Source organism: Esox lucius, chromosome 7, assembly GCF_011004845.1.
Source record: "Esox lucius isolate fEsoLuc1 chromosome 7, fEsoLuc1.pri, whole genome shotgun sequence".
Classification (NCBI taxonomy): Eukaryota; Metazoa; Chordata; class Actinopteri; order Esociformes; family Esocidae; genus Esox; species Esox lucius.
This window is the reverse complement of record NC_047575.1, coordinates 37,847,939-37,874,788: the sequence shown is the minus strand read 5'-3', so window position 1 is coordinate 37,874,788 and position 26,850 is coordinate 37,847,939. Positions and strand designations below refer to the sequence as shown.

The window sequence follows — 26,850 nt, the reverse complement described above, 5'->3', positions numbered from 1 at the left end:
AGTGACCCCAAACTTTTGAACGGTAGTGTATATATATCACAGCCCATGACTGTGTTTGTTCTCTGTAGGCAGAGGGGTTATGGTTCTAAAGTCTTTGCTATGACCCAATGGCTACTCTGAGGTAAAACATGAATGTTCTCGCACTCATTTGAACTCCACTAAGTCCCTGTTGTCTCAGTAACAGGGTCGTGTGTGTGTGTGCGTGTGTGTGAGTCTCCAAGGTGTGTATGTACGGTAATAAAAGTGTCCGCGTGCTCTGCCGTGCGTCGACATGTTAATTTGACAACTCCTCAACAGAGTAATTCTCCAGACAGTTCACCTCCCTGTGCTCCTGGGGCAGACTGGGGATGCTTCACTAGCTGCCTGCGCTCTGTAACCGAGGTCTGTGTCTCTGAGGCGTGTGTGTCTGTGTGTGTGTGTGTGTTAGTGCCTCGAAGGTGTGTGTCTCTAAGGTACACCACCAGCTACCATGGCTGTATCTAATTAAACAGCCCTGTGTAGCAGGTATTATACACAGGGAGGGGGGTACGACCCACCAGGTGTGTCAGTGTAGCTCAGGAGAATAGTGGAAGGGGAGGACAGAAAAAGACACAAAGAAAGATCTCAAGAGATGAGAGGTTAGCGGGTAGAGGGGCATGAGGAGAAGGAAAGAGACCGACTGGTCTTTCAGTGCCAACATGTACATATGAACTGTAATCTGGAAAATACTTCACATGTTTGGATCCAAAGTGACATATGAGTAGACATTTTCTCAAGAACTCCTGCTACCTGAATAGTATAGCATAATTTGGTTGATGCTTGGCAATGTGGGTGGAATTACTTCCTGCCTGTTGGGCCCTGTCCTGGGTCTACCCCGGATAAGGCCACAGTGTCACCGGACCGCCCTGTCTCAGACCCAAGGTTTTATGCTGCTATATTATTGTTCTGGGGGAGTAGGGTCAGTTCTCCTTCTCCAGTGTAGATCCTTGTTAATCTAAGGAATGTGCTTTCTACATTTTCCTTGTCTCCTCCCCCTTCCTAAATTTCCACCCCTTTTAAGGAGTTTTTTCTAGCCACTGTTGTTGCTTGCTCGTTGGGGTTTTGGGCAGGGTGTTTTGTAAAAGCACTCTGTGACTACTGCTGATGTAAAAATGGTTTTATAAATACATTTGACTGATATCTGGATACCCTAACCTGAATACTACAGCTGTATCTGGATACCCTAACCTGAAACCTACAGTTATCTCTGGATACCCTAGCCTGAATACTACAGTTGTATCTGGATACCCTAGCCTGAATACTACAGTTGTATCTGGATACCCTAGCCTGAATACTACAGTTGTATCTGGATACCCTAACCTGAATACTACGGTTGTATCTGGATATCCTAACCTGAATACTATTAACAGTATTTGAATAACCAAACCAGAATAGTATAATGGTATCTGGATACACTAACATATAGCCATACCTGCATCCCCAACCAGACAGGGTTTTAAAACATGATGTTACGCACACACACAGACACAGACACACATACACACAGAAACACACACACACACACAGACACACACAACCAGATTTTCTTTTTAAATATGGGAAAAAGGAATATGTTGTAATTATATCTAGTAGCACAAGAACTTTATCACAGTAAAAAAGTAATTAACAAGTGTTGAATTATGTGAAATTCAAGAGCAATTTGTCAAATGATATTTCTCTGGCTAGAAACTTTATGAAGGCAGAGATCCCTCATCGCGAAGCTAGTGCTAGCAAGCAGAGCTCCAAATCCCTGGAGACACAGACACGCACACAGACTGACACACAAACTCCTCCAAATCCCTAGTTCACTGATGGAATAGGGACAAATTCGTAACACTTCGGGGAGATGAGGTGCATTTGAAATTCAAACACACTCCTTACGGCAAACATAAAACGTCTTGAGAGACGAGGGAATAGAAAAAAGATGAGAAAACAGGAACGTCTAAACCACTTTCATCCGACTAAACGGCTAAAAGGTGACTCCAACCTCCAATATCTAACTGATCTGAAAACATCCGTAATGGAAATCCCTCTTAGGACGTCTCCCCAAGAGGAGCACTACAGAAAATAGTCCTCCGCTTCTTGACCAGAACCACATGCGTAACTAATAACCAAAGTTCACTTAATAGTGAATATGTTCTCAATAGCAGTAAGACAGAGAGATAGAGGTATTGAGGTTAAGGCCTGGAGTCGGTCTAAAAGTGGGTTGCAGGCGTTGCAGCTATTAATTGCCATTTTCAAATGAGCCTTCACATGCAGTGGTAACATTGAAAGTGATCTCTGTGGAATTCGAGAACATCGCTTGAAAAACCCACAGTGCTTCTAACCCGGTTTCTGAGAAAGAGTGCGGGAGAGAAAGACAGAGTGAGAGAGAGACAGAGAAGTGCAGATGTGTAAGGCAGTGAAGTGTAATTAATTGAGTTGAAAGAGAGACCACTTTGTCAGGTTCAGCTGTGATGATAAGTAATATAACTGACAGGGCAGGAGAGACACTCAGCTCGTCCACTACATCACAGAGTCCAACACAGTGACAGAAGGCATATTGTCGGTGTCTCGGTTCTCAACCTGTACCTCCCTCTCTGCCCCTCCTCTACTCTGCTAACTCTTCTCTCCTCTCACCTCCCCTCTGTCCTTAACCACACCTCCCCTTTTCTCTCTTTCTCCCTCCTCTCCACTCTGTCTCTGTCTCCTTTCCTCCCTGTCCCTCTCCTTCTCTCATTCTCTCTTCTTCTAATTTATTTTCAGTCCCACCTCCTCATAATTAACCTACCCATCCGCTATGATCTCACTCAGAGGTATATCCAAGGGTATTTGGCCTCTTTCATACCATCCATCATCCTCCACACTAGGCCCAGAGACCAGGGACTGGGAGTAGACTGCCCACCCCAGAAAAGGGTCTCCGTGCTGGGGTCAGTAGGGAGGGTGAGAGGGTACAACCAGGGTGGGTTTAGTGATTTATGAGACTATTGTATTAGAGCAGCGCACAGAGAACAGGACCAGACAGGGAAAAAGTGTTCACAACACAGAGTGGTCAAGAGTTCTGTTGTCTCCTCTCTCTCCCTCTCTTTGTGCTTTGTTATCTCTGTCTGTCTCTCTCCATCCCTCCCGCTTCCTTCTCCTCTCCCCTTCTATTCCTTTCTCTAAGTGTATCTCCACCTTTCCTTCTCCATCTCTGTACCCCCCCACCCCCCATTAGTCTCTCTTTATCTTAGCAGACAGAGCAGAAAACAATGTTTTGTTGGCTATTTCACGCCGTCTCAAATGTAGTGTTAAGAGACGTGAGATGAGAAAGTGCCCGATCTGCCCATTACCTAAAGAGAGAGAACACCAACCATTCTGGTTACCACTGAAAGGAAACTAGTGACCTGTGTCACCCCGGTCTTTTCCCTGCGAGAAGCCTCCTGTCTGAATGGTCAAAAGGACTTGTATTTTACGGCATACTGATGAAAGAGAGAGAGAGAAGGAGAGAGAGAGGGAGGGGTATAACGAGGACTGGAGAGAGAGAGAGAGAGAGAGAGAGAGAGAGGTTGGGTTGAACAAGGCCTATAATATGGGGAGAAATAATTAAATGGTTATTTTAGTGCTCTACACCGATGAGATATAGTCCACCTTAAAAGTGGCCTGAATTATATACGGCCAATGCCCGGCGGGCCTCTGCGAACGGGCTCAGCGCCATCTGGGCTTGCTGGGATTGCTGTCAGACTACGATTGCAATCTGCCAACTGCTTGTGGTACTGCTGGTCGAGCTACCGCAAGCTCAACTGTGGTTCCCGGCCGGTGTATGCATTCTCCTCCGAGCGCAGAGAATACATGCAGGGGCCATGGAAGAACACGTGGCTGGATGTTGGACTCTCCCGGGCCTGCTGGGATCTGCTGCAGTGATTCAAGGTCATAAGGGAAAGTTGTAGGTCACGTCATCGGGAGGGGAGGGACATGGGAACAACAAAGGAATGGCCTAAATTAGACAGAGCCATTCCTTCTGGGATTGTGCTTTCAGATTTCATCAAGTAGAAAGAGCAAGATGTGGACAGACAGGTCTGCAGAATGGATACCGTGGATCAGCTCCAGACAAATGACAAAATATTGATTTCAGGGCAGTGTTTTCCCTTTGTTCATTTAGTAGCTAAATTGTTGCCGCTGCTCCAAGAAAATTTTAGTGTTTTTTTTGTAGCCAAGACACACTTTCAAGATCAAAGTGACAAATACAGAGCTCTGCAAACCCAAGCTCCCAGCATGCTTTGCTCCACGTCGTCGCCTCTGTCGTCTGTCAGCACAGTGGGGCTCATCAGAGCTACATATCCAGGGCCAAGGCCAAAGGTCAAAGATGAAGTCGGTTCAAGATCCGATCATCCCGGAAACATTCAAATGAACTAGCCATTTGTATAAAACGATAATAACAGTATTAATGTTTGTCATTAAGCAGACACTCTTTCCAAAGCAACTTTCATGAGCAATTAGGTTTAATGGCTTTTCTCAATGGCAAAGCAACAGATATTATCTCAGATTTGGGATTAGGTCTGGCAACCCCTCGGTTACCGGCACTGAACACTTCCTACTGGCTATCAGTCCCACCAGCTGTTACCCCGTTGATCTGCTGGTCATTTGTTTGAACAAGAGAAAGATCCTGAAATGATTCAGCTTCGTTTAGAGAAGGTGGCAGTTCTTCAGGCTCATACAGCTTGTTGTATACAACTGCATGTCCAGGTCCAAGAGGCAGACAAAAGGTCTTCAGACAAGCCCCACTAAATGCTAATAGCAAGGCGGGAACACTGTACAGGCGTTTGTCTTCCAGGGGAGAACATTTTTAAACGTTTAAAGAATGTTGAAAGATGTGCCTGCTGGGCATTCATACATCACCTGAACCTGTTAAACCTGGAATATTACCCTGCTTGGTTTTCATGGTTCTTCTGGCTAAAAGCCAAGTAGATGTCAGGAGGTACAGTAGCTTTAATAATAATAGACAAATGACAATAGCAAACCAAATATATGATTATCATTAATCTTTACTATGATTTCTTAAACTATGGGCCAGGGCCCAGAAAAGGGTCATGTGAATATTACAGGGTTATGAGAATACATTATAAATCACAGACACTCCTTTATCTCTCCATCCATCCATCCATCCATCCACCCACCCATCTTTCACTCTTTCCTCCCCTAGTAATATCCCCCTTTTGATTATCCCTTTATTCATTGCATTCCTCTCCCTACTCATCCATCCTCTCAGACAATCCCTCTCCTGTCTTGTTCCTTCTCAACCCATCTGTGATCATTAATGTTTAAAACAAATAATGAATGAATGAGATTAATATTCATAGGGTGGACTGATGTCATAATGAATGAATTAGATTAATATTCATTGGGGAGAATGATGTCATAAGGAATGGATTAGATTAATATTCATCGGGTGGAATGATGTAATAATATAACATTCCATCATTTTATGTTGGACTCATTAAATTAAAATTTTAGCACACATTCTTATCCAGAGTGAATTACAGTAGTGAGTGTATACATTTACCTTCTTTTTAATTCCTGGATCTCAGTGTGAATCGAACCCACACAAGCCGGGCAATGCAAGTGCAACAGCAGAGCCGGCTAAGAAGAGCGAATGTCTCTTACTGAGTAACTGACTGATTGACTGACTGACTGACGGTACCTTGTTAAATAGGAAAAGGTTACTTATTGTCGCCTATTGATAGTTATTGTATCAATGTCATTCACGAATGAAAGAAAAAAGTATGTTGTTTTGACATTAAATTAAAAGAAAAAATGCCATGAAATAGCTTTGGCAGACTCGCTAGCAATTGCTCAATTCTTATGACTATTCCAGTAGGTTAGCAGATACCGGTAAAGCTTATTACTGGCTAATACGCTGTTCAAACGGCCAGTCAAAAACGGCATACATAGACTTTATTTGAGGTGGAGGTAAACTTAGTAAGAAACATTAGTCAGTTTAAATATATCAGTGTAATTCACAAATGGCCATATAACTGTTAAAACGGTCAATGGAAAAAGAGGATATGTTCAGGATAAACACAAGAGGCTATACTGACACCCATCGTAGATGTGGTGTAGTGGTTAATGACACAGCCTTTCATGTGGGCGACCTGGGTTTGAATCCTGAGAGGGCTGCTCTTTCTATTGTGGGCCTGCTGAACTAGGCGTGCCTGGTTTCACGTTCATTTTTATTTTTTGTTGGTGCAAATTCATGATTATAATCCCAACTAAAACTGTCCTGATATTTCTCTTTCAGCAAATGGAGAAACCAACATATAAATCACATAGATGTGACTGCATCCACACGGCGAAATTGGCCAGGGGCATGCTGGGAAATGGGTTCTGACGTCATAACAACTGTCCCCTTTATTTCCTCCCAGTGGCCATTATCAGCTAGATGTTGATGACATTGCTCCAGTTAGACATGTACACTGCAGTTGTTTCTTTCTTACTTGACCAGCCCACCTCCAGAACCAGCTAATAAGTCAGTTGGTAGATGTCAATATGTGACTATTACTCACAACTCATAACCAATGATTTTATCTGTAGACTATTGATCACAACAAATGACTTTATCTGTAAACTATTGATCACAACTAATGACAGTATCTGTAGACAATAGATCATAACTAATGACTTTATCAGTAGACTATTGATCACAACTAATGACTTTATCAGTAGACTATTGATCACAACTAATTACTTTATCTGTTGACTATTGATCACAACTAATGATTTTATCTGTAGACTATTGATCACATCTAATGAATTTATTGGCAGACTATTGATCACAACTAATGACTTTATCTATAGACTATTGATCAATGGTGGGGTTGCCAGTAGTCAGACTGCTGACGACACCAGATAATCACACACACACTGACAAACACAATACCACACACATTCAGACATTCATTATCATCTCCACAGGTCTAACTACACATGAGCTATGGGTAGCAGTGCCATTGAACTCTCAAACCTATTACTGATAACTGAGCCAGTCTGCAGGGAGTCTACCAGGAAAGCGTTTGTGTGTGTGGTATGTGTTGTTTTCTGTGTTTGTGTGTGTGGGGGTGTGTGTGTGTGTGTATGTGTGTGTACAACATCAGGTCTGAGTCTTAGCCCTTCTCAAACTGTAGAATTCTCTAGAACTCTCTCTCAACAAGTAATCTTGGACTGTGCAAATCTGTAGAACTCACTAGAACTCTCTGTGCACTAACCATCTGACAGTATGTAGAACTGTAGAACTCCCTAGAACTGTCTCTTCACTAACCATCTCATGGAACCTCTGTCTCTTCTCTCTCCCTGTTCACTCACCATCATGTAGAATTCTCTCTCTCTCTAATCGTGTGCTTTTGGTCTCCAGAAGTCTTTCTCTGTGTTAAATTCAGGTAGAGAACAACGTTGTGTTATCTACAGGAAGTGCTCACTGACACCTAGCTGTACAAAATTCATTTAACCAATCAGCAGTGTCCATCGATCAGCCAGCCGGGGTGAAGCCGGCAGACCACACCGCTCTCAGAACACTCGTCATCTGAGGCGAAAGCAGGTGATGACAGTCGCTGTTGTCCAGGGCTGCAGGGTGCTGAAACTGCCCCTCTAAAAGGACATTAATAGTGTCAACAGTCTGTTCATTGGAGCAACAAATGAGCTCTTAAGACAGAGCACAGAGCAACAGACTGTGGAGATACACTGATACACAGTGATGTTTGCAATGTTAAACTGATGAACGGAGTAGTGTGAGCGGTTGAGCATTATGAATGCAGATGGATGACTTGCAATGCCAGGGCTGTTTAATTCCCATGGCGCACCGGTCCTGAAGAAAGCATGAATAGTGCATGCACTTACTACCGCACGTCTCTTCGGGTAAGAACCCTCCCTGGGTAAGCATTCAATTATTCAAATGTACTATGCATAATTGGTTCTAGACCTTTTCTAAGGTTTTGTATCTTGTTTGTTGGAAAAGATTTGAGGAACAGCTTCTCGTTTTTTGGAGTTTAAATGGTGTTGCTGTTGAGATGCTGTGACTAAACTGTGAGGTTAAGAGGCCCGCGCTGGATACCAGGGAAATGTTGGCTAACCACAACATTACCAACACCATGAAATACAGCGCCCACGGGAGGAGAAATGGGCTGCGTTCACCGAAACCCTTCAGCAGGATTGTCTCACACTGTGCCGGGGAGGAAAACAGGGCTGAGTTCGTTCAACACATTAATAGCAACACAATGATATGCAGCGCCAATAAGAGGAGAGGAATGGGCTGCGTTCACCGAGCACAGCAACAACCAGGACATCATGTGACTCTGTGAGAAAAGTGGGTGAAGACAGGTAACAGGAAGCCAACTAGGATCTGTCAGAGACCGAACGGGAGAGAGAAGCTGAGCAGGGAATTTAATTATGGAGCGAAGAGACAAGTTTAGGTCTGAATGAAAACACCTGGAGTATTATACCGGATTACATTGCTAATGTTCTCCTGTATCACTGTGCTGAGATGTGTGTGTGTGTGTGTGTGTGTGTGTGCGTGCGCATGTATGCGTGTAGGGGGAGATTAGCTTCTATAGGTGAGTTCTCCAGAGGGTCAGGTGTTAGTATCCTATTCTGTTGATGTGATTATATAGATTCAGGATTAACCACAAGGTCAGCTGCTCTTGCTGTCTCCTATCCTCCAATCAGAAGGCAGAGAAGTTCAAAGTCCAGACAATAAATAGCCCTGCGGTCTCCTATCCTCCAATCAGAAGGCAGATCAGTTTAAAGCCCTGACAATAAACAGCACGATAACTCTGACTTGAAATGCCTGTCAGGAAAAAGTGATTGCTTTCTGTCTGTTACCTGCATTAAAGTGTATGTGGGTGTCTGTGAGTGTGTGTGTGTGTGTGTGTCTGTGTGTGTGCACATTTTGTGCATGCCTGCACATGTTTATGTATGTTTGTGATCTGCTATTTAAAAATCTTAATATATATATATATATACATATCATAGCACATCAAATAAACATTTTTTAATGGCAATTTACATATATATATATATATATATATATATATATATATATATATATATATATATATATATATATATATATGTAGATAGATAAATAGATAGATAGCTCTGGAAAAAATTAAGAGACAATTCCAAATGTTTCTTAAATCAGCATCTCTACATGTATGGCAGTCATTCCATTCCAGTGTTTGTTAAATTTCAACACAGGCACACCTCATTTTACTTAATGAGGTCCTGATTAGGTGATTACCTGAACCAAATCTAATTTAACAAAGAAATGTATAAAGACCACTGCTGTGGTCATTACTATCCTCCTGCAATAGGTCCAGCTGGATGGCAAAAACAGTGCAAGTAGTACCTCAAAGGTAATTTGAAAAAAAATATTACTTTTCAGCATGAGTTGAAAAAAAAAGTGTTAAATTCTGGCGTTACTGGCGGAGGGATATAGTGAGCGTCACATTGCTTCCATCCTGAAAATACAGAGGTTTATAAGAACAAGGTCAAGCAACAGACATTGGGTACAACAAAGCTACAGACTGGAAGAGGGCGAAAACGACTGTCCACTGACCAAGATGACCGTCAACTCGAATGTCACATTCGAATGTCACTCAACAACCGTAGGATAACATCAAGTGACCTACAAAAAAAATGGCAAACAGCAGCTGTGGTGAAGTGCACAGCGAGGACGGTTCGAAACAGGCTCCTAGGGGCAAAGCTAGAAAAAAGCCCTTCATCAATGAGATTCAAAGAAGAGCCAGAATGAAGTTTGCAAAAAAAACATAATGATTGGACCATAGAGGAATGGAGTTAGGTCATCTTCTCTGACAAGTCACATTTTCAGCTTTGCCCAACACCTGGTCGTCTAATGGTTAGACGGAGACCTGGAGAGGCCTACAAGCCACAGTGTCTCACACCCACTGAAAAATGAGTTGGAGGATCAGTGATGATCTGGGGATGCTTCAGCAAGGCTGGAATCAGGCAGATTTGTCTTTGTGAAGGAGGCACGAATTAAGCCAAGTACAAGGTTATCCTGGAAGAACACATGCTTCCTTCAGCTCTGACAATGTCCCCTAACTCTGAGAACTGTTTTTTCCAGCAGGACAATGCTCCATGCCACACAGCCAGGTCAATCAAGGTGTGGTTGGAGGACCACCAGACCTCCAGTATATATATTATATAGAAATCACAGGCGGTTCCAACATATAATGTGACTAAGTAGTGTGTTTGGCATTCACGTGCCGGTATGCACTCCTGACAACGTTTGGGCATGCTCCTGATGAGACGGCAGATAGTGTCCTGGGGGATCTCCTCCCAGACCTGGATCAGGGCATCATTGAGCTCCTGGACAGTCTGTGGCACTACTTAACGTCCCAGAATTTCTCAAATAGATTCAGTTCTGGGAACATGAGGGCCAGTCAATGGCATCAATGTATTCTTCATCCAGGAACTGCCTACACACTCTGGACACATGAGACCGGGCATTGTCCTGCACCAGGAGGAACCCAGGACCCACTGCACCAGCGTAAGGTCTGATGATGGTGCCTAACAGCAGTCAGGATACTGTTGGCTAGCACGTGGAGGTCTGTGCAGCCCTCCAAGGAAGTGCCTCCGAAGACCATCACTGACCCGCCACCAAAACAGTCATGCTGGTTAATGTTGCAGGCAGCATAATGTTCACCACTGTGTCTCCAGACTCATTCACGTCTGTATGTCTGTCTGTGTGCGTGTGTGTGTGCGTGTGTGTGCGCGTCTGTGTGTATTAGCGTGTGTGTCTCTGTGTATGCAGGTCTGTGTATGTATCAGCGTCTCTCACCTTTCTTGTCTCCGAAGAACAGCGTCTGCTGTGCTGGGTTGGACCACTGCAGAGAGGTCTGGTCGTTGTGGTCCACCCGGCACGTCATGTTGGCCGTCTCTCCCTCCGTCACCGTCACGTTCTGGACCAGAGGCTGTTGCCCCAAGGACCCTGCAGAGGACAACGCTGTTAATGAAATGGACACGTGTGTTTACATGACATGGGTGGGATATCACACGAACACACTTCAGACTTACAATCACATAGAAACACAGCCAAGCAAAGCAGGGAGGGTGGATGGTGGGTTCTATCCAACGGGGGGAGGGTGGATGGTAGGTTCTATCTAACGGGGAGGGTGGATGGTGGGTTCTATCTAACGGGGAGGGTGGATGGTGGGTTCTATCCAACGGGGGGGGGGGTGGATGGTAGGTTCTATCTAACGGGGAGGGTGGATGGTGGGTTCTATCTAACGGGGAGGGTGGATGGTGGGTTCTATCCAACGGGGGAGGGTGGATGGTGGGTTCTATCTAACGGGGAGGGTGGATGGTGGGTTCTATCCAACGGGGGAGGGTGGATGGTGGGTTCTATCCAATGGGGAGGGTGGATGATGGGTTCTATCCAACGGGGAGGGTGGATGGTGGGTTCTATCCAACGGGTGGATGATGGGTTCTATCCAATGGGGAGGGTGGATGGTGGGTTCTATCCAACGGGTGGATGGTGGGTTCTATCTAACAGGGGGAAGCCTAACTACTGGGCCAGGATTGAACTCTTCTCTGGACTCGTTAGCCACACTCTTAACCTTCGGGGTCCACATGTGCACAGTGTCACGCATACACGCAAACACACACAACCACATATGAAAACACACACAAACACACATAAACATGTGGGACAGCACTTTATCAGCCATTATCCCAGCTGCAGAGAGATTGAGTGTGTGTTTTTAAGAGAGAGAAAGAGAGATTGTGATTGTGTGTGTGAGAGAGAGAGAGAGCGATAAATGGAGAGGGGTGATTGAGTGTGTGTGTGACAGAAAGAGATGTATTTTTTAATGTCAGTAAGTTATGCTGATTAATTAAAACCCAATTAAAGCTTATTTTCAGTTTGACTTGTTCAACATTGTTACTTTGACAACAAGTATTATTGCAAATAAAACTAGTTCCATGACATTAACAATTAAACAGATAGATGGAAAGAGAGAGAAACAGAGACGGAAAGAAAGAAAAACAGCAAGATGGAAAGAACGAAATAATGATAAATTGTTATTCTCTCTTTTCCTGCTGCTAATTACGTTCCAAGAATGGTGAATCTTTATTTAACTCTAATGTTATTCACAAAGACATAGAGACAGGGAGGTGTGTGTGTGTGTGTGTGTGTGTGTGTGCTGGGGTAAGTAAATAATAATAAGCCGATAAATCTTTGCCCCGGAGGGAAGCTTTTACTGAGAGAGTGAATAAAGGCTTACACACACACACACACACACACACACACGCGCGCGCACCCACAACCTCTGCAGGGATAGAGAGATAATAAATAACCTTACAGTAGAACTAAAGAGAGAGGGAGAGTAAAAGGAGCACAGAGAGATAGAGGAAGAGAGAACGAGAGGCGACAATTTCCAATTGTTTATTTCCCCTTTTGCAACAAAAAAGTATTCTTATTTTCCACTTGCTTTGGCGATGTAAACAAATGTTTCCCAGGCCAATAAAGCCCCTTTGAAGTGAATTGAATTGACTGAGAGAACGACAGGTTTTTTTCTTTGCAGGAAAACACGCTTCGTAAATTAGGCCACAGACAAAAGCAGTGCACTTTATACGACATAGTGATCCATTCGGGAGTGCTTTCTCTCTAATCTGAACCATGCTAAATGCACAGAAGTTTTATTTCTTCAGAGAAACTGTTTCTCCATCCAGCCAGGGATCCTTCTTAAGGGTCAATGTTCGTGCTAATAAAGCTTTAGCTCGTTCAATTTCAATTTCCACTGACCTTTACAGAACAAACGAGAAACAACATGGACATTTTACATCTCGTTAACCAACCATGTAACTGCAGTGACTCAGACTGCAGTGTTTGCCTACACTATTACCTTTTATGTGTGTGTGTGTGTGTGTGCGTGTGGTACAGTAATTACATTCATAGATTAAAAGGTGTCAAGATCCTAAAATGATTCTGTGTCTGTCCAAACAGCAGAAACAACCCTCAAGAACCTCTTTCATGTTCTATATAGTACACCTCTGAAAATAGCTAAAAAAAGATTCCATGTAACAGGTTATGACTGCAGGCAGACCAGTTTAGAACCAATGAAGGGGTAACCCTCTGCCACTATCATCCCTCTCAATACCACTCACTCATCCCTCCCTATACCACTCACTCATCCCCACCCTATACCATTCCCTCATCCCTCTCTCTACCTCTCCCTCATCCCTCTCTCTACCATTCCCTCATCCCTCTCTCTACCACTCCCTCATCCCTCTCTCTACCTCTCCCTCATCCCTCCCTCTACCACTCCCTCATCCCTCTCTCTATCACTCCCTCATCCTTCTCTCTATCACTCCCTCATCCCTATCTCTACCACTTCCTCATCCCTCTCTCTACCACTCCCTCATCCCTCCCTCAACCATTCCCTCATCCCTCTCTCTACCACTCCCTCATCCCTCTCTCTACCACTCCCTTATCCCTCTCTCTACCACTCCCTCATCCCTCTCTCTACCTCTCCCTCATCCCTCTCTCTACCATTCCCTCATCCCTCTCTCTACCACTCCCTCATCCCTCTCTCTACCTCTCCCTCATCCCTCCCTCTACCACTCCCTCATCCCTCTCTCTATCACTCCCTCATCCTTCTCTCTATCACTCCCTCATCCCTATCTCTACCACTTCCTCATCCCTCTCTCTACCACTCCCTCATCCCTCCCTCAACCATTCCCTCATCCCTCTCTCTACCACTCCCTCATCCCTCTCTCTACCACTCCCTCATCCCTCTCTCTACCACTCCCTCATCCCTCTTTCTACCTCTCCATCATCCCTCTCTCTACCACACCTTCATCCCTCCCTCTACCATTCCCTCATCCCTCACTCTACCACTCCCTCATCCCTCTCTCTACCACTCCCTCATCCCTCTCTCTACCACTCCCTAATCCCTCTCTCTACCATTCCCTCATCCCTCTCTCTACCACTCCCTCATCCCTCTCTCTACCACTCCCTCATCCCTCTCTCTACCTCTCCCTCATCCCTCTCTATACCATTCCCTCATTCCTCACTCTACCACTCCCTCATCTCCCTCTCATCCCTAAAAACAGAATGCAATGATGTGCAAATCATTTACAGCCATAAGTAATTGAAAACAGTACAAAGACAGCATGTTGAAACTGTGAAATGTTATTGCTTTTGGAAAAAAACATGCCTATTTTGAATTTGATGTCAGCAACAGGTTTTAAAAAGTTGGGACAGGGGCATATTTACCACTGTGTTGCATTACCTCTTCGTTTAACCATACTTTGTAAGCGTTTGGAAACTGAGGAGACTACCAGCTGTAGTTTTGAAAGTGAAATGTTTTTTAAAATCTTGCTTGATATAGGATTTCAGCTGCTCAACATTTCGGGATCTCCTTTGTCGCATTTTTTATTTCATAATGCACCAAATGTTTTCAATGGGTAACAGGTCGGGACTGCAGGCAGACCAGTTTTGCACACAGACTCTTTTACTACAGAGTGATGCTGGTGAAATACATGCAGAATGAGGTTTGGCATTGTCTTGCTGAAAAAGACGTCTGGATGGCAGCATATGTTGCTCCAAAACCTGTATATATTGTTCAGCATTAATAGTACCTTCAGAGTCACCCATGCCATGTGCACTAATGCACCCCTATACCATCACGGATGCTGGCTTTTGAAACAAGCCGAATGGTCCCTCTCCTCTTTAGCCCAGAGGACACGGCATCCGTGGATCCCCAAAAAATATATATTGTTAGACCACAGGACAGTTTTCCTCTTCGGCTCAGTCAATCTTGAATGAGCTGGTGCCCAGAAAAGGTGACAGCATTTCTGGATCTTGTTAATATCTGGTTTCTTCTTTGCATTGCCTTGCATTTGTGGATGGAGCGACGAAATGTGTTCACAGACAATGGTTTTCAGAAGTGTTCCTGAGCCCATGCAGTGATGTCCACTACAGAATCCTGTCTGTTTTTAATGCAGTGCCTCCTGAGGGCCCGAAGATCACGGCCATCCGGTATTGGTTTTTGGCCTTGTCCGTTGCCAACAGAGATTTTGACATTTTTACATTACACAACTTTTCCAGTCTTTAGTTACCCCTGAACCAGTTTTTTTTAAAGGTGTTGTTGGCATGAAATTCAAAGTGGTCATATATTTTCCAAGAAACAATAACATTTCTCAGTTTCAACATTTAATATGTTGTCTTTGTACTATTAATTATAATATAAATGGTTTAAAGGATTTGCACATCATTGTATTCTGTTTCTTTACATGATACACAGCGTCCCAATAACATTTCTCAACTTTTTTTGGAAGTGGGGTTGTATGAAATTCCACCTAATTGAAATGTAACTGGGTTCATCAGATATCCCTTATTTTTTTCAAAAACTCCCTTCGATGTGATTTGTAATAGAAATGTAACTGTTCTTGTAGGTTTTTGTTTTGCAATCTGCATCCCCCCCTCCCCACACACACATACACACTAAATACAACCCTTTTAAAGTCTATGTGAGTAACAATGTGTGGGATTATTCAGCCTCCTCTCCCCACGTCAGAAACATGATTACTCCTTCTGAGTGGACACTGCTCAGGGCTGAGATGTACATTGTTTTGGGCTCAAGTGTACATTTAAGAGTGTTGAAGTGTGCTTATCAGAGGGCCCTTAGATTGGTCTAACCCACCAATCAGGCTAATGAGGCTGATACTACAACACACAAACCATGAAAACTCAAGGGTTCTCTACAATCATGCTCCTGTTATCAGGTATCAGCTTGATTTCTGCAGTGTCCGAAAAAATCGAATCAATTTCCAGGATTTACATTAAACTACAAATGATGAAATAAAACATTGACAAGGGATCAGTTAAAGCCGTATTCATGAATAACTGAATGACGGATGGAACAGACATCTGGTTTCACCACCGAACGGACATCTGGTTACACCACTGAACGGACACCTGGTTACACCACCGAACGGACATCTGGTTACACCACCGAGCGGACACCTGGTAACACCACCTAACTGACATCTGGTTACACCACCGAACAAACATCTGGTTACACAGCCGAACGGACATCAGGTTACACCGCCGAACAGACATCAGGTTACACTGCCGAACAGACATTAGGTTACACCACCAAACAGACATCTGGTTACACCACCGAACAGACATCAGGTTACACCACCTAACGGACATCTGGTTACACCACCGAACGGACACCTGGTTACACCACCTAACTGACATCTGGTTACACCACCGAACAGACATCAGGTTACACCACCGAACAGACATCTGGTTACACTGTCGAACAGACATCAGGTTACACTGCCGAACAGAAATCAGATTACACCACCGAACGGACATCTGGTTACACCACCGAACGGACATCTGGTTACACCACCGAACAGACATCTGGTTACACCGCCGAACAAACATCTGGTGACACAGCTGAACGGACATCAGGTTACACCGCCGAACAGACATCAGGTTACACCACCTAACTGACATCTGGTTACACCACCGAATGGACATCTGGTTACACAGCCCTACGGACATCAGGTTACACCGCCCAATGGACATTAGGCTGCAGAAACATACATCAGAGAGATATATGTAACATTAGGAGTGGCCAAATCAACAGTTGTGAGCTCTGGTGAGCTCCGCAACACAAAAAAGCATGGACGTCCATGGAAGAAAACAGTGGTGGATGATAATAGGATCCTTTCCATGGTAAAGAAAAACCCCTTCACAGCATCCAGCCAAGTGAAGAACACTCTCCAGGAGGTAGGAATATCATTATCCAAGTCTACCATGAAGAGAAGACTTCACAAGAACAAATACAGAGGGTTCACCACAAGGTGCAAACCATTCATAAGACTCAAGAATAGAAAGGTCAGATTAAACAAAAAAACATCTAAAAAAGCCAGCCCAGTTCAGGAACAGCATTCTTTTGACAGATTAAACTAAGATCAACCTGTACCAGAAAATTGGGAAGAAAAAAGTATGGAGAAGGCTTGGAACGGCTCATGATCCAAAGCATACCACATCATCTGTAAAACACGGTGGAGGCAATGTGATGGCATGGCCATGCTTGGCTTCCAATGGCACTGGGTCACTAGTGTTTTTTGATGATGTGACAGAAGACAGAAGCAGCCAGATGAATTCTGAAGTGTATAGGGATATATTGTCTGCTCAGATTCAGCCAAATTCAGCAAAGTTGTTTGGACAGCGCTTCACTTTACAGATGGAGAACGACCCAAAAATACTGCAAAAGCAACCCAGGAGTTTTTTAAGGCAAAGAAGTGGAATATTCTGCAATGGCTGAGTCAATCACCTGATCTCAACCTGATCAAGCATGCATTTCACTTACTGAAGACAAAACCTAAGGCAAAAAGAATGAAGACAGCTGTGGTAAAGGCCTGGCAAAGCATCACAAAGGAAGAAACCCAGTTTCATGTGTTCCAGACTTCAAGCAGTCATTGCCTGCAAGGGATTCTCGACAATGTATTAAAAATGAAAATTGTATATATGATTTTGTTATTTTGTCCAATTAGATTTGAGCCCCTGAAATAAGGGGACTGTGTATGAAAATGGTTGCAATTTCTAATCGATTCATACAATATTTTAGTTAAATCCCTTGAATTAAAACTAAAAGTCTGCACTTCAATTGCATCTCAGTTGTTTCATTTCAAATCCATTGTGGTGGTTTACAAAACCAAAATCATGAAAAATGTGTCAGTGTCCAAATGTTTTTGGACATATCTGTATTTCTGAAAAGCTGAAATGCAATCTGGTTTGCTGTAAGATGATCTGGGCTCTGATGAATCCTCAGAATCACATCTGAGGTTATGGAAGGAAGATGTAAATGACGAAATATCTTTAGAAGACTGGAATGAGGCATGTAAGAAGGCTCAGACACAGACGGTCTATAGTAGTTCCAAACGTATTCAGTATAAATGGCTGATGCGCATATACATGACTCCTGTTAAATTGCATACGTTTAATGATAACATCCTCGATACCTGTATAAAGTGTAATGAAGCAAGAGGGACAGTATTCCACTGAGTGTGGGAATAATTGCTCTTAATTGGAAAATTGTCAACGGTCTGAGAATCAGAAAGTGGATTAAAGAAATGGCGTCAAATATGTCATTGGAAAAGATAATGTATACTGTTAGACATCAACAAAGTGTATTTGATTTTGTCTGGAGACCATTTATTTACTTCTTAAAACACAATGTTGAGGTTGGTAACCTTCTCCCGCAGGAACAAGCCTTGAGGGTGCAGGGTAGCAATTAGGATTGACCCTTTACCTTACCTGTGTTTTTGATTTCAAGGTTCCTTTTTCCTCTTTCTCACCTTTTATTAAAACATTTTTTTTTACTTATTTTGCATTAATTAATTTCTTTCTTTTGTATTGGTGTCTTTAAATATACTTTTTATGTCTCTTGATAGGGAAGAGACAATGAGAGGGAATACAGGGTAAAACATGTTTGCTGTATTTGAATATAATTAGTATTCACTGTATACTTTGTTGTGAACTGCAGACTGCGAACGAATAAATACGTTGTTTAAAAAAAAAAAGATGATCTGGGCTGTTTTTTCGAACTGGGGACACATAATGACATAGTTTGTCAAAGGCTGTGTCTAGCCACTGACAGTTACACCTATTGAATAGGTCTTATCGTTACGGCAACGTCTCCCTTCTACCTGCACTCCTCTCTCCCACCACTCCCCATACCTCTCTCCTCCTCTCTCTCCCACACCTCCTCTCAGCCCCCCGTCATCCTTCCCCAGTCCTCACATTGCCCCCAACCCACCTCTCCTACCCTGATTTTCCTACCCCTCAATCCCCTCAAACCCCCCCCCCCCCCCTATTTTCAGCGGCAAAGGAGGCAGCCATTTGACCGTGAAGTGTATGTATGAAACCGGGATGAGCCAATTTTACAGTTGACACACCCAGACTGAAGGTGGAGAGACTGAGGATGAGGGAGAGAGAGAGAGTGGAAGAAACGAGAGAGGGAGAGAGAGAGAGAGAGGGAGAGAGACAGGAATAGATGGTTGAGGAGATAGGAATGAGAGAGGGAGGAGAGGAGACGAGGAGAGAAGCGTGGTTGAGAGGACAGGAAAGAGGATGCAGAGGGATTAGGTGCAAGGGGATGATGAGGAGCAGAGGTGAGAGGAAGAGCACGGGTCATTTACAGTGCTGATTAAGGTCTCCCGAGGTTAACATGGCGTGTGAGAGAGATAGAGGAGGATGAGGATGAGGAAGATTGGAGCGTAGTGTAGATGGAGAGAAATGGATCTGGGCTGCTGGAGTCGAGGAGGAATGTTTTATTCATGAAGGTTTTGCATGAAGCATGGCCTGTCACCAGAATTACTGCTCGCCTGTGCTTCCTTATCCTCCATCTCGGTCTCGCACACGTCCTCTCTCTCTCCCCTCTCTCATCCTCTCTTTCTCTCACGTCTTCTCTCTCTCTGTTCCTCAAATCTCTCTCTTCCTGTCTTTCTCCATCTACTGTCTAACCATCTATTGCCGTACACTCTCGATGACACTCTCTCTTTGCCTCTATTCTCTGTTTCTCTCTCCTCTCTGTACTGCTCGACTCTTATTCTATACTCTCTCTCTCTACTGTTGTGGACCTGTCTTTCTGAAGAACAGATCAGACACGTTGCGAGAGCTAGTAAATAAACAGAAAAAAACTACAGAGAGCACACACACTTTCTGCCTGAGTGTGCATCTGCGTGTGTCTGTTTGCGTGTGTATGTATTTGCGTGTGTTAGACACCAAGGTGACATTCTTACCTTACTGCATCTACAGTATTACCTTTACCTTTATATTAATGTGAGTGTGACTGACCAGATTATGTTTCTGTAGTGGAAAAAACTTTACCCTGTTTGAAAAAGTAAAGTAGCACTGTGAAGATCTGTACGGTTCAAACGGTTACCGTAGCACTGGGATCTACCAACTCGGGATCCACCATGCTGGGACCCATCAACCCTGGATCCAACACACTGAGATCCAACATGTCAGGCTCTAACACACCGCCGTCAATGACACATTTTATTTCACCCCAAAGCCATTGCAACCGCTAACCCACTAGACTGTCATAAAGCTCAGCGCCACCTCTAGGGGACTCTTTTCATAGGTGCTGAGGAGCACGTGGACATGTTCACTTTAGCAACCGAGGTGATCAGCTTGTTGTTTGTGCCTTTAACTCACAGCTATGTCCACAGACAGGCCAGAGGGACAGACCAGTACAGACAGGCCACATGGACAGACCAGTACATACAGCACAGAGGGACAGACCAGTACATATAAGCCACAAGGACAGACCAGCAAAGAAAGGCCAGAGGGACAGACCAGTACAGACAGGTCACATAGACAGACCAGTACAGACAGGCCACAAGGACAGACCAGTACAGACAGGCCACAGGGACAGACCAGTACAGACATGCCACAGGGACAGACTAGTACGGAAAGGCCACAGGGACAAACCAGTACAGACAGGTCACAGGGACAGACCAGTACAGACAGGTCACAGGGACAGACCAGTACAGACAGGCCACAAGGACAGACCAGTACAGACAGGCCACAGGGACAGACTAGTACAGACAAGGCACAGGGACAGACCAGTACAGACAGGCCACAGGGACAGACTAGTACAGACAGGCCACAGGGACAGACCAGTACAGACAGGTCACAGGGACAGACCAGTACAGACACGCCACAGGGACAGACCAGTACAGACAGGTCACCGGGACAGACCAGTACAGACAGGCCACAGGGACAGACCAGTACAGACAGGCCACAGGGACAGACTAGTACAGACAGGCCACAGGGACAGACCAGTACAGACAGGTCACCGGGACAGACCAGTACAGACAGGCCACAGGGACAGACCAGTACAGACAGGCCACAGGGACAGACCAGTACAGACAGGCCACAGTTATATTACATAGAGGGAGAGAGAGTTTGATAGTTCTATTAGCAGGGCCCTGTCCCTCGGTCAGCCTAATTGCCTGGTGGAGAGGGTCCTCACCCCATCCCCCTTCCCGCTGGCCACCCCGTGCCTGATTGAAAGAGGTCTCCTGTGGAATGGAGAAGAACTGACTGCGTGGGCAGCTGTCCTCAGTTCATCTCTGTGGGTAAAATTAAACAAATATGTCGCCTCCTACCTCAACTCCTATCTTTGTTCCTTTTGTTATCCAACTATCTCATATCCTCCTCCCTCTCCTCTCTTTCCATCCTTTGCCTCCTCTCATCTGTCTTTCTCCTTTCTGTCGCTCTGGTATCCACCACTCTCCTATCTACAATGACACTCCCTGAGGGAAATTACTCTGTCATTTTTCCCCTCACTTTTACACCTTCTCTCTTTCATCCTCTTCCAGGACTCTCCACTCCCTGTGTTATTCCCTGCCCCACCTCTCTACCATCTTGTTTCCATGTTGGTGGGGTCCGTCTAATTGGCCTGTCTGTGGCAGGTAGAGCCGGCACGCCAACAGTGTACGTAGCGGGCCACAACATTTCCTGCCATATCAGTGTTACCAGTCCAACCAGCCTATCCATAGACAGAATTAATCAAACCAACACAAGAGCCCTGGGTGGGTGAGCTGATAGAGCATGGGGCTTGTAATACCAGGACTGTTCGATTCTCACAGGGGACCCATGCACAAACATCATTTGATATATGCACTCACCACAGTTAGTGGTTCTGCTGAACAGTGTTGTTACGTATTTCTCTACTGATGTAATGAGTATTATGTACATTTTCGTAACACAGTCACCTTCCCTCTAGTTTATCGTTATACATTACCATAATACAGTGGAACTCCATCTAGCGTAGATGTGACCTACATTATCATAACACAGACATACTCAGTCGTCTAGTGCAGAGGTAAGACATTACCATAACAAAGCCACTTTTCATGTAGCACATGATATACATTACCACAACACTGCATGTTCCAGATAATGTGGAAATTGATGAATGAATGCGGAAATTCTAAGAGAACCAAGACTCCTGCGATGTTCAAAAGACAATCCATAGAATCCCGATACTATTGCACAGATAATCTAGGACAGTGTGAGAACCTACAACCTTGGAGACATCTGGAAGAGAGCCAAAGAACACTGGCCCTATTATGGACTGAACGTCTAATGCCGGTCATGTTCAGTTGATATGCAGGCTCCTGCCCCCACAGGCCTCATGTGTTCAGGACAGACATGGGAATGACTACCAAACACTGAGTCATTCAAACCACCTGCCGCTGTGTGTGTGTGTGTCTGTGTGTGTGTGTCTGTGTGTCTGTGTGTGTGTGTGTCTGTGTGTGTGTGTGTGTCTGTGTGTGTTTGTGTGTGTACACAACAATTCATCGCATAGAACTCTGAGCTCTGGAGCTGTGACAGTTCCTCTGAGGGGATGACGTGTCCACACTAACTGAGCTGTACCTGTCTACACCGATCACACAGCAAGAGCTTGATCTGGACATCTTCACGGACACACACACACACACACACACACACGCACACGCACACACACACACGCGCACGCACACGCACACACACACACGGACACACACACACACACACGCACACGCACACGCACACACACGCACACGCACGCACACACACACTGGTTGTGCTTAATCAGAGCATCTGAGTTTCTGTTAATCCTACACAGTCACACAACAACCCCACAACAACACCTCGTCCCATAATTCCACATGGTGACAGGGAAGTGTTGATAGTGTGTGTACGTGTGTGTGTTATGTTCATGCGTATGTGTTTGAGTGTGTGTTTGTGTGTGAGGCGGCAGCTGCTGGAGAGTGTCAGTCTCGGTAATCTAATCATCGGGATTCATCCTGATCAGAAGAGTGTTCTTCGGCTGTTCTTGTGGGGGAAACCTTTTTTGTACCGTGTCCGTGTATCTATTTCAGTGTTGTCTGTACGTCTTCTGTCAGTATTTTCCACATGTCTTCTGTCTGTGTTATCTTTATGTGTTCTGTCTGTGTTGTCTTTATGTGTTCTGTCTGTGTTGTGCGTACATCTGATAATAGGACTATTCCCACACAAAATGGTCCATAAAGGAAAAGGGTGCTGTTCGGACGGAGTGTCACTGTGTTTGAGCCTTGAATGGAGAGACAGGTCTCCCCGGGGGGCTGGGTTTAATTTGTGCACAGTTTGAGTCCACACAGCAGGCACACACACACACACAAACACCCACAATCGGCCATCAGTCAAGTTTATGTTATAAATCCTCTTAAACACCAACAGTTGTCAGAAAGTGATTATACAACTACCCAGCCCAAAACCCCCAAGACCAAGCAGTAGTGTGCTGAAACACAGTGACTACGGACACTTCCTGCGATGTCTGGAACTCAGGAAGACACCTTGAGAGGAGCCAATGAGGTCCTTAAACACAAAATGATTTCCTCAGTCTATTGATGTCATTTAGTAGATCCATCCCAAATGTGTCTGTGAATATGTAATGACAGTTGATGCAATGAATCGCACAAAAAGTGCAGAGAGAAAATTTGATGGAGCTTCACAGTAGAGCCATGAGTTCACTGCGAAAGAACAATTGTCGATAGGGAAGTTACTTTCTCAATAATAGATCCACCCAAAGACCTGACTGCAGTACGAACCTCCAGCCCGAAGTGAAGGTTAGTGGCTCCATTAGTGGTGTCCCTGCACAGAATCAACCTGTCATACAAGCCAACAGCTTAGCTCTCCTCTGGAAGGTATCAGAAACCTGAGGACTAGGCTGTGGTTCTAGGAGTAAATCTAGGACAAATAATGTGTAGGTCTGTGTTCTATCAGTCTGCATTCTGTGTTGCATTGGGTTCTGTGCTGGACTGGTCTGTGTTGGACTGGGTTCTGTGTTGGTCTGTGTTCTGTCAGTCGGCGTTCTGAGTTAGATTGGGTTATGGGTTAGACTGGATTCTGTGTTGGTCTGTGTTCTGTGTTGGTCTGTGTATTATTTTGGACTAGGTCCTGTGCTGGACTGGGTTATGCGTTGGTCTGTGTTCTGTGTTGGTCTGTGTTCTGTGTTGGTCCGTGTATTATTTTGGACTAAATCCTGTGCTGGACTGTGTTCTGTGTTGGTCTGTGTTCTGTGTTGGTCTGTGTATTATTTTGGACTAGGTCCTGTGCTGGACTGGGTTATGCGTTGGTCTGTGTTCTGTGTTGGTCTGTGTTCTGTGTTGGTCCGTGTATTATTTTGGACTAGATCCTGTGCTGGACTGTGTTCTGTGTTGGTCTGTGTTCTGTGTTGGTCTGTGTTCTGTGTTGGTCCGTGTGTTATTTTGGACTAGGTCCTGTGCTGGACTGGGTTCTGTGTTGGTCTGTGTTCTGTGTTGGTCTGTGTTCTGTGTTGGTCCGTGTATTATTTTGGACTAGATCCTGTGCTGGACTGGGTTATGTGTTGGTCTGTGTTCTGTGTTGGTCTGTTTTCTGTGTTAGATAGTTTTCTATGTTGGACTGTGTTCTTTGTTGGTCTGTGTTCTGTGTTGGACAGGGTTCTGTGTTTGTCTATGTTCTGTGTTGGACTGGGTTCTGTGTTGATCTGTGTTCTGTTTTAGATACTTTTCTATGTTGGACTGTGTTCTTTGTTGGTCTGTGTTCTGTGTTGGACAGGGTTCTGTGTTTGTCTATGTTCTGTGTTGGACTGGGTTCTGTGTTGATCTGTGTTCTGTGCTATACAGTTTTCTATGTAGGACTGTGTTCAGTGTTGGTCTGTGTTGTGTGCTGTATAGTTTTCCATGTTGGACTGTGTTCAGTGTTGGTCAGTGTGCTATGTTGGTCTGTGTTCTGTGTTGGACAGGGTTCTGTGTTTGTCTATGTTCTGTGTTGGACTGGGTTCTGTGTTGATCTGTGTTCTGTGTTAGATACTTTTCTATGTTGGACTGTGTTCTTTGTTGGTCTGTGTTCTGTGTTGGACAGGGTTCTGTGTTTGTCTATGTTCTGTGTTGGACTGGGTTCTGTGTTGATCTGTGTTCTGTGCTATACAGTTTTCTATGTAGGACTGTGTTCAGTGTTGGTCTGTGTTGTGTGCTGTATAGTTTTCCATGTTGGACTGTGTTCAGTGTTGGTCAGTGTGCTATGTTGGTCTGTGTTCTGTGATTGACTGTTTCTGTGTTGGACTGGGTTCTGTGTTGGTCTGTGTATTATTTTGGACTAGGTCCTGTGCTGGACTGGGTTATGCGTTGGTCTGTGTTCTGTGTTGGTCTGTGTTCTGTGTTGGTCCGTGTATTATTTTGGACTAGATCCTGTGCTGGACTGTGTTCTGTGTTGGTCTGTGTTCTGTGTTGGTCTGTGTTCTGTGTTGGTCCGTGTGTTATTTTGGACTAGGTCCTGTGCTGGACTGGGTTCTGTGTTGGTCTGTGTTCTGTGTTGGTCTGTGTTCTGTGTTGGTCCGTGTATTATTTTGGACTAGATCCTGTGCTGGACTGGGTTATGTGTTGGTCTGTGTTCTGTGTTGGTCTGTTTTCTGTGTTAGATAGTTTTCTATGTTGGACTGTGTTCTTTGTTGGTCTGTGTTCTGTGTTGGACAGGGTTCTGTGTTTGTCTATGTTCTGTGTTGGACTGGGTTCTGTGTTGATCTGTGTTCTGTGTTAGATACTTTTCTATGTTGGACTGTGTTCTTTGTTGGTCTGTGTTCTGTGTTGGACAGGGTTCTGTGTTTGTCTATGTTCTGTGTTGGACTGGGTTCTGTGTTGATCTGTGTTCTGTGCTATACAGTTTTCTATGTAGGACTGTGTTCAGTGTTGGTCTGTGTTGTGTGCTGTATAGTTTTCCATGTTGGACTGTGTTCAGTGTTGGTCAGTGTGCTATGTTGGTCTGTGTTCTGTGATTGACTGTTTCTGTGTTGGACTGGGTTCTGTGTTGGTCTGTGTTCTGTGTTTGACTATTTTCTGTGTTAAACTGTGATTTACAAGCAAAGACTACAACGAGAAAAAACAAAAAACTAAATGCTCTTCAGCTATTGATTCTCATATGAATATTGCTCAATGAAGAACCTCATATCTCTCCACCACTTTACCCTGTCATCCATCTGAACCTTTCATCCCTCTCTTCATCGCCCCACCCTGTCATTCCTCCACTCTGTCTTTGTTCAACAGGATATTAAGGAGAAGTGTTAATTTATTCATCATTTCACAATTGATACAATGCTGCTGTTTTCAAAACACCTCTTATCCCTGGACCTCAGATGCTTGATATTTATTACAGATCACATCATTTCCAGCAATGCAGCATAAGTGGATCGATATCGCTAGATGGCATTATGTTCTAGTGTATTATCCTGTTTAAAGACTGAAGACAGAGTGTGTCAACTCCTCTTCACTGTGTCTGCCAGCACCTGCTATATATAAGAATGATCTCAGTCTCTAAACCCACTTCATACTTCAGTAAAACAATCAGGTCCCTCAGCCTCTGTTGCTACCAGTACAGGACTCTGGGCAAAGAAAGTGGGACATGATACTGGAGAAATGGTATTGGTATGTGATACTGGGACATGATAGTGGAGAAATGGTACTGGTATGTGATACTGGGACATGCTACTGGACAAATGGTACTGGTATTTGATACTGGGACATGATACTGGAAAAATTGTACTGGAATGTGATACTGGGACATGATACTGGAAAGATGGTCCTGATATGTGTTACTGGGACATGATACTGGAAACATTTTACTGGTATTTGATACTGGGACATAATACTGGACAAATGGTACTGTTATTTGATACGGGGACATGATACTGGAAACATTTTACTGATATGTGTTACTGGGACATGATACTGGAAACATTTTACTGGTATTTGATACTGGGA

At 44.4% G+C, this 26,850-nt stretch overlaps 1 protein-coding gene across 4 annotated transcripts in view; it reads right to left on the bottom strand.

Annotated features, from left to right (window-relative positions):
• Positions 1 to 26,850, bottom strand: part of cadm2a (cell adhesion molecule 2a) — a 403,005-nt gene that overhangs the window by 89,719 nt on the left and 286,436 nt on the right. For all 4 annotated transcript variants that reach the window (XM_034293280.1, XM_034293283.1, XM_034293281.1 and 1 more), the window contains one exon: positions 10,829 to 10,978. In XM_034293280.1, the coding sequence (XP_034149171.1) occupies positions 10,829 to 10,978 (150 nt within the window). The remainder of the gene's footprint in view (positions 1 to 10,828; positions 10,979 to 26,850) is intronic.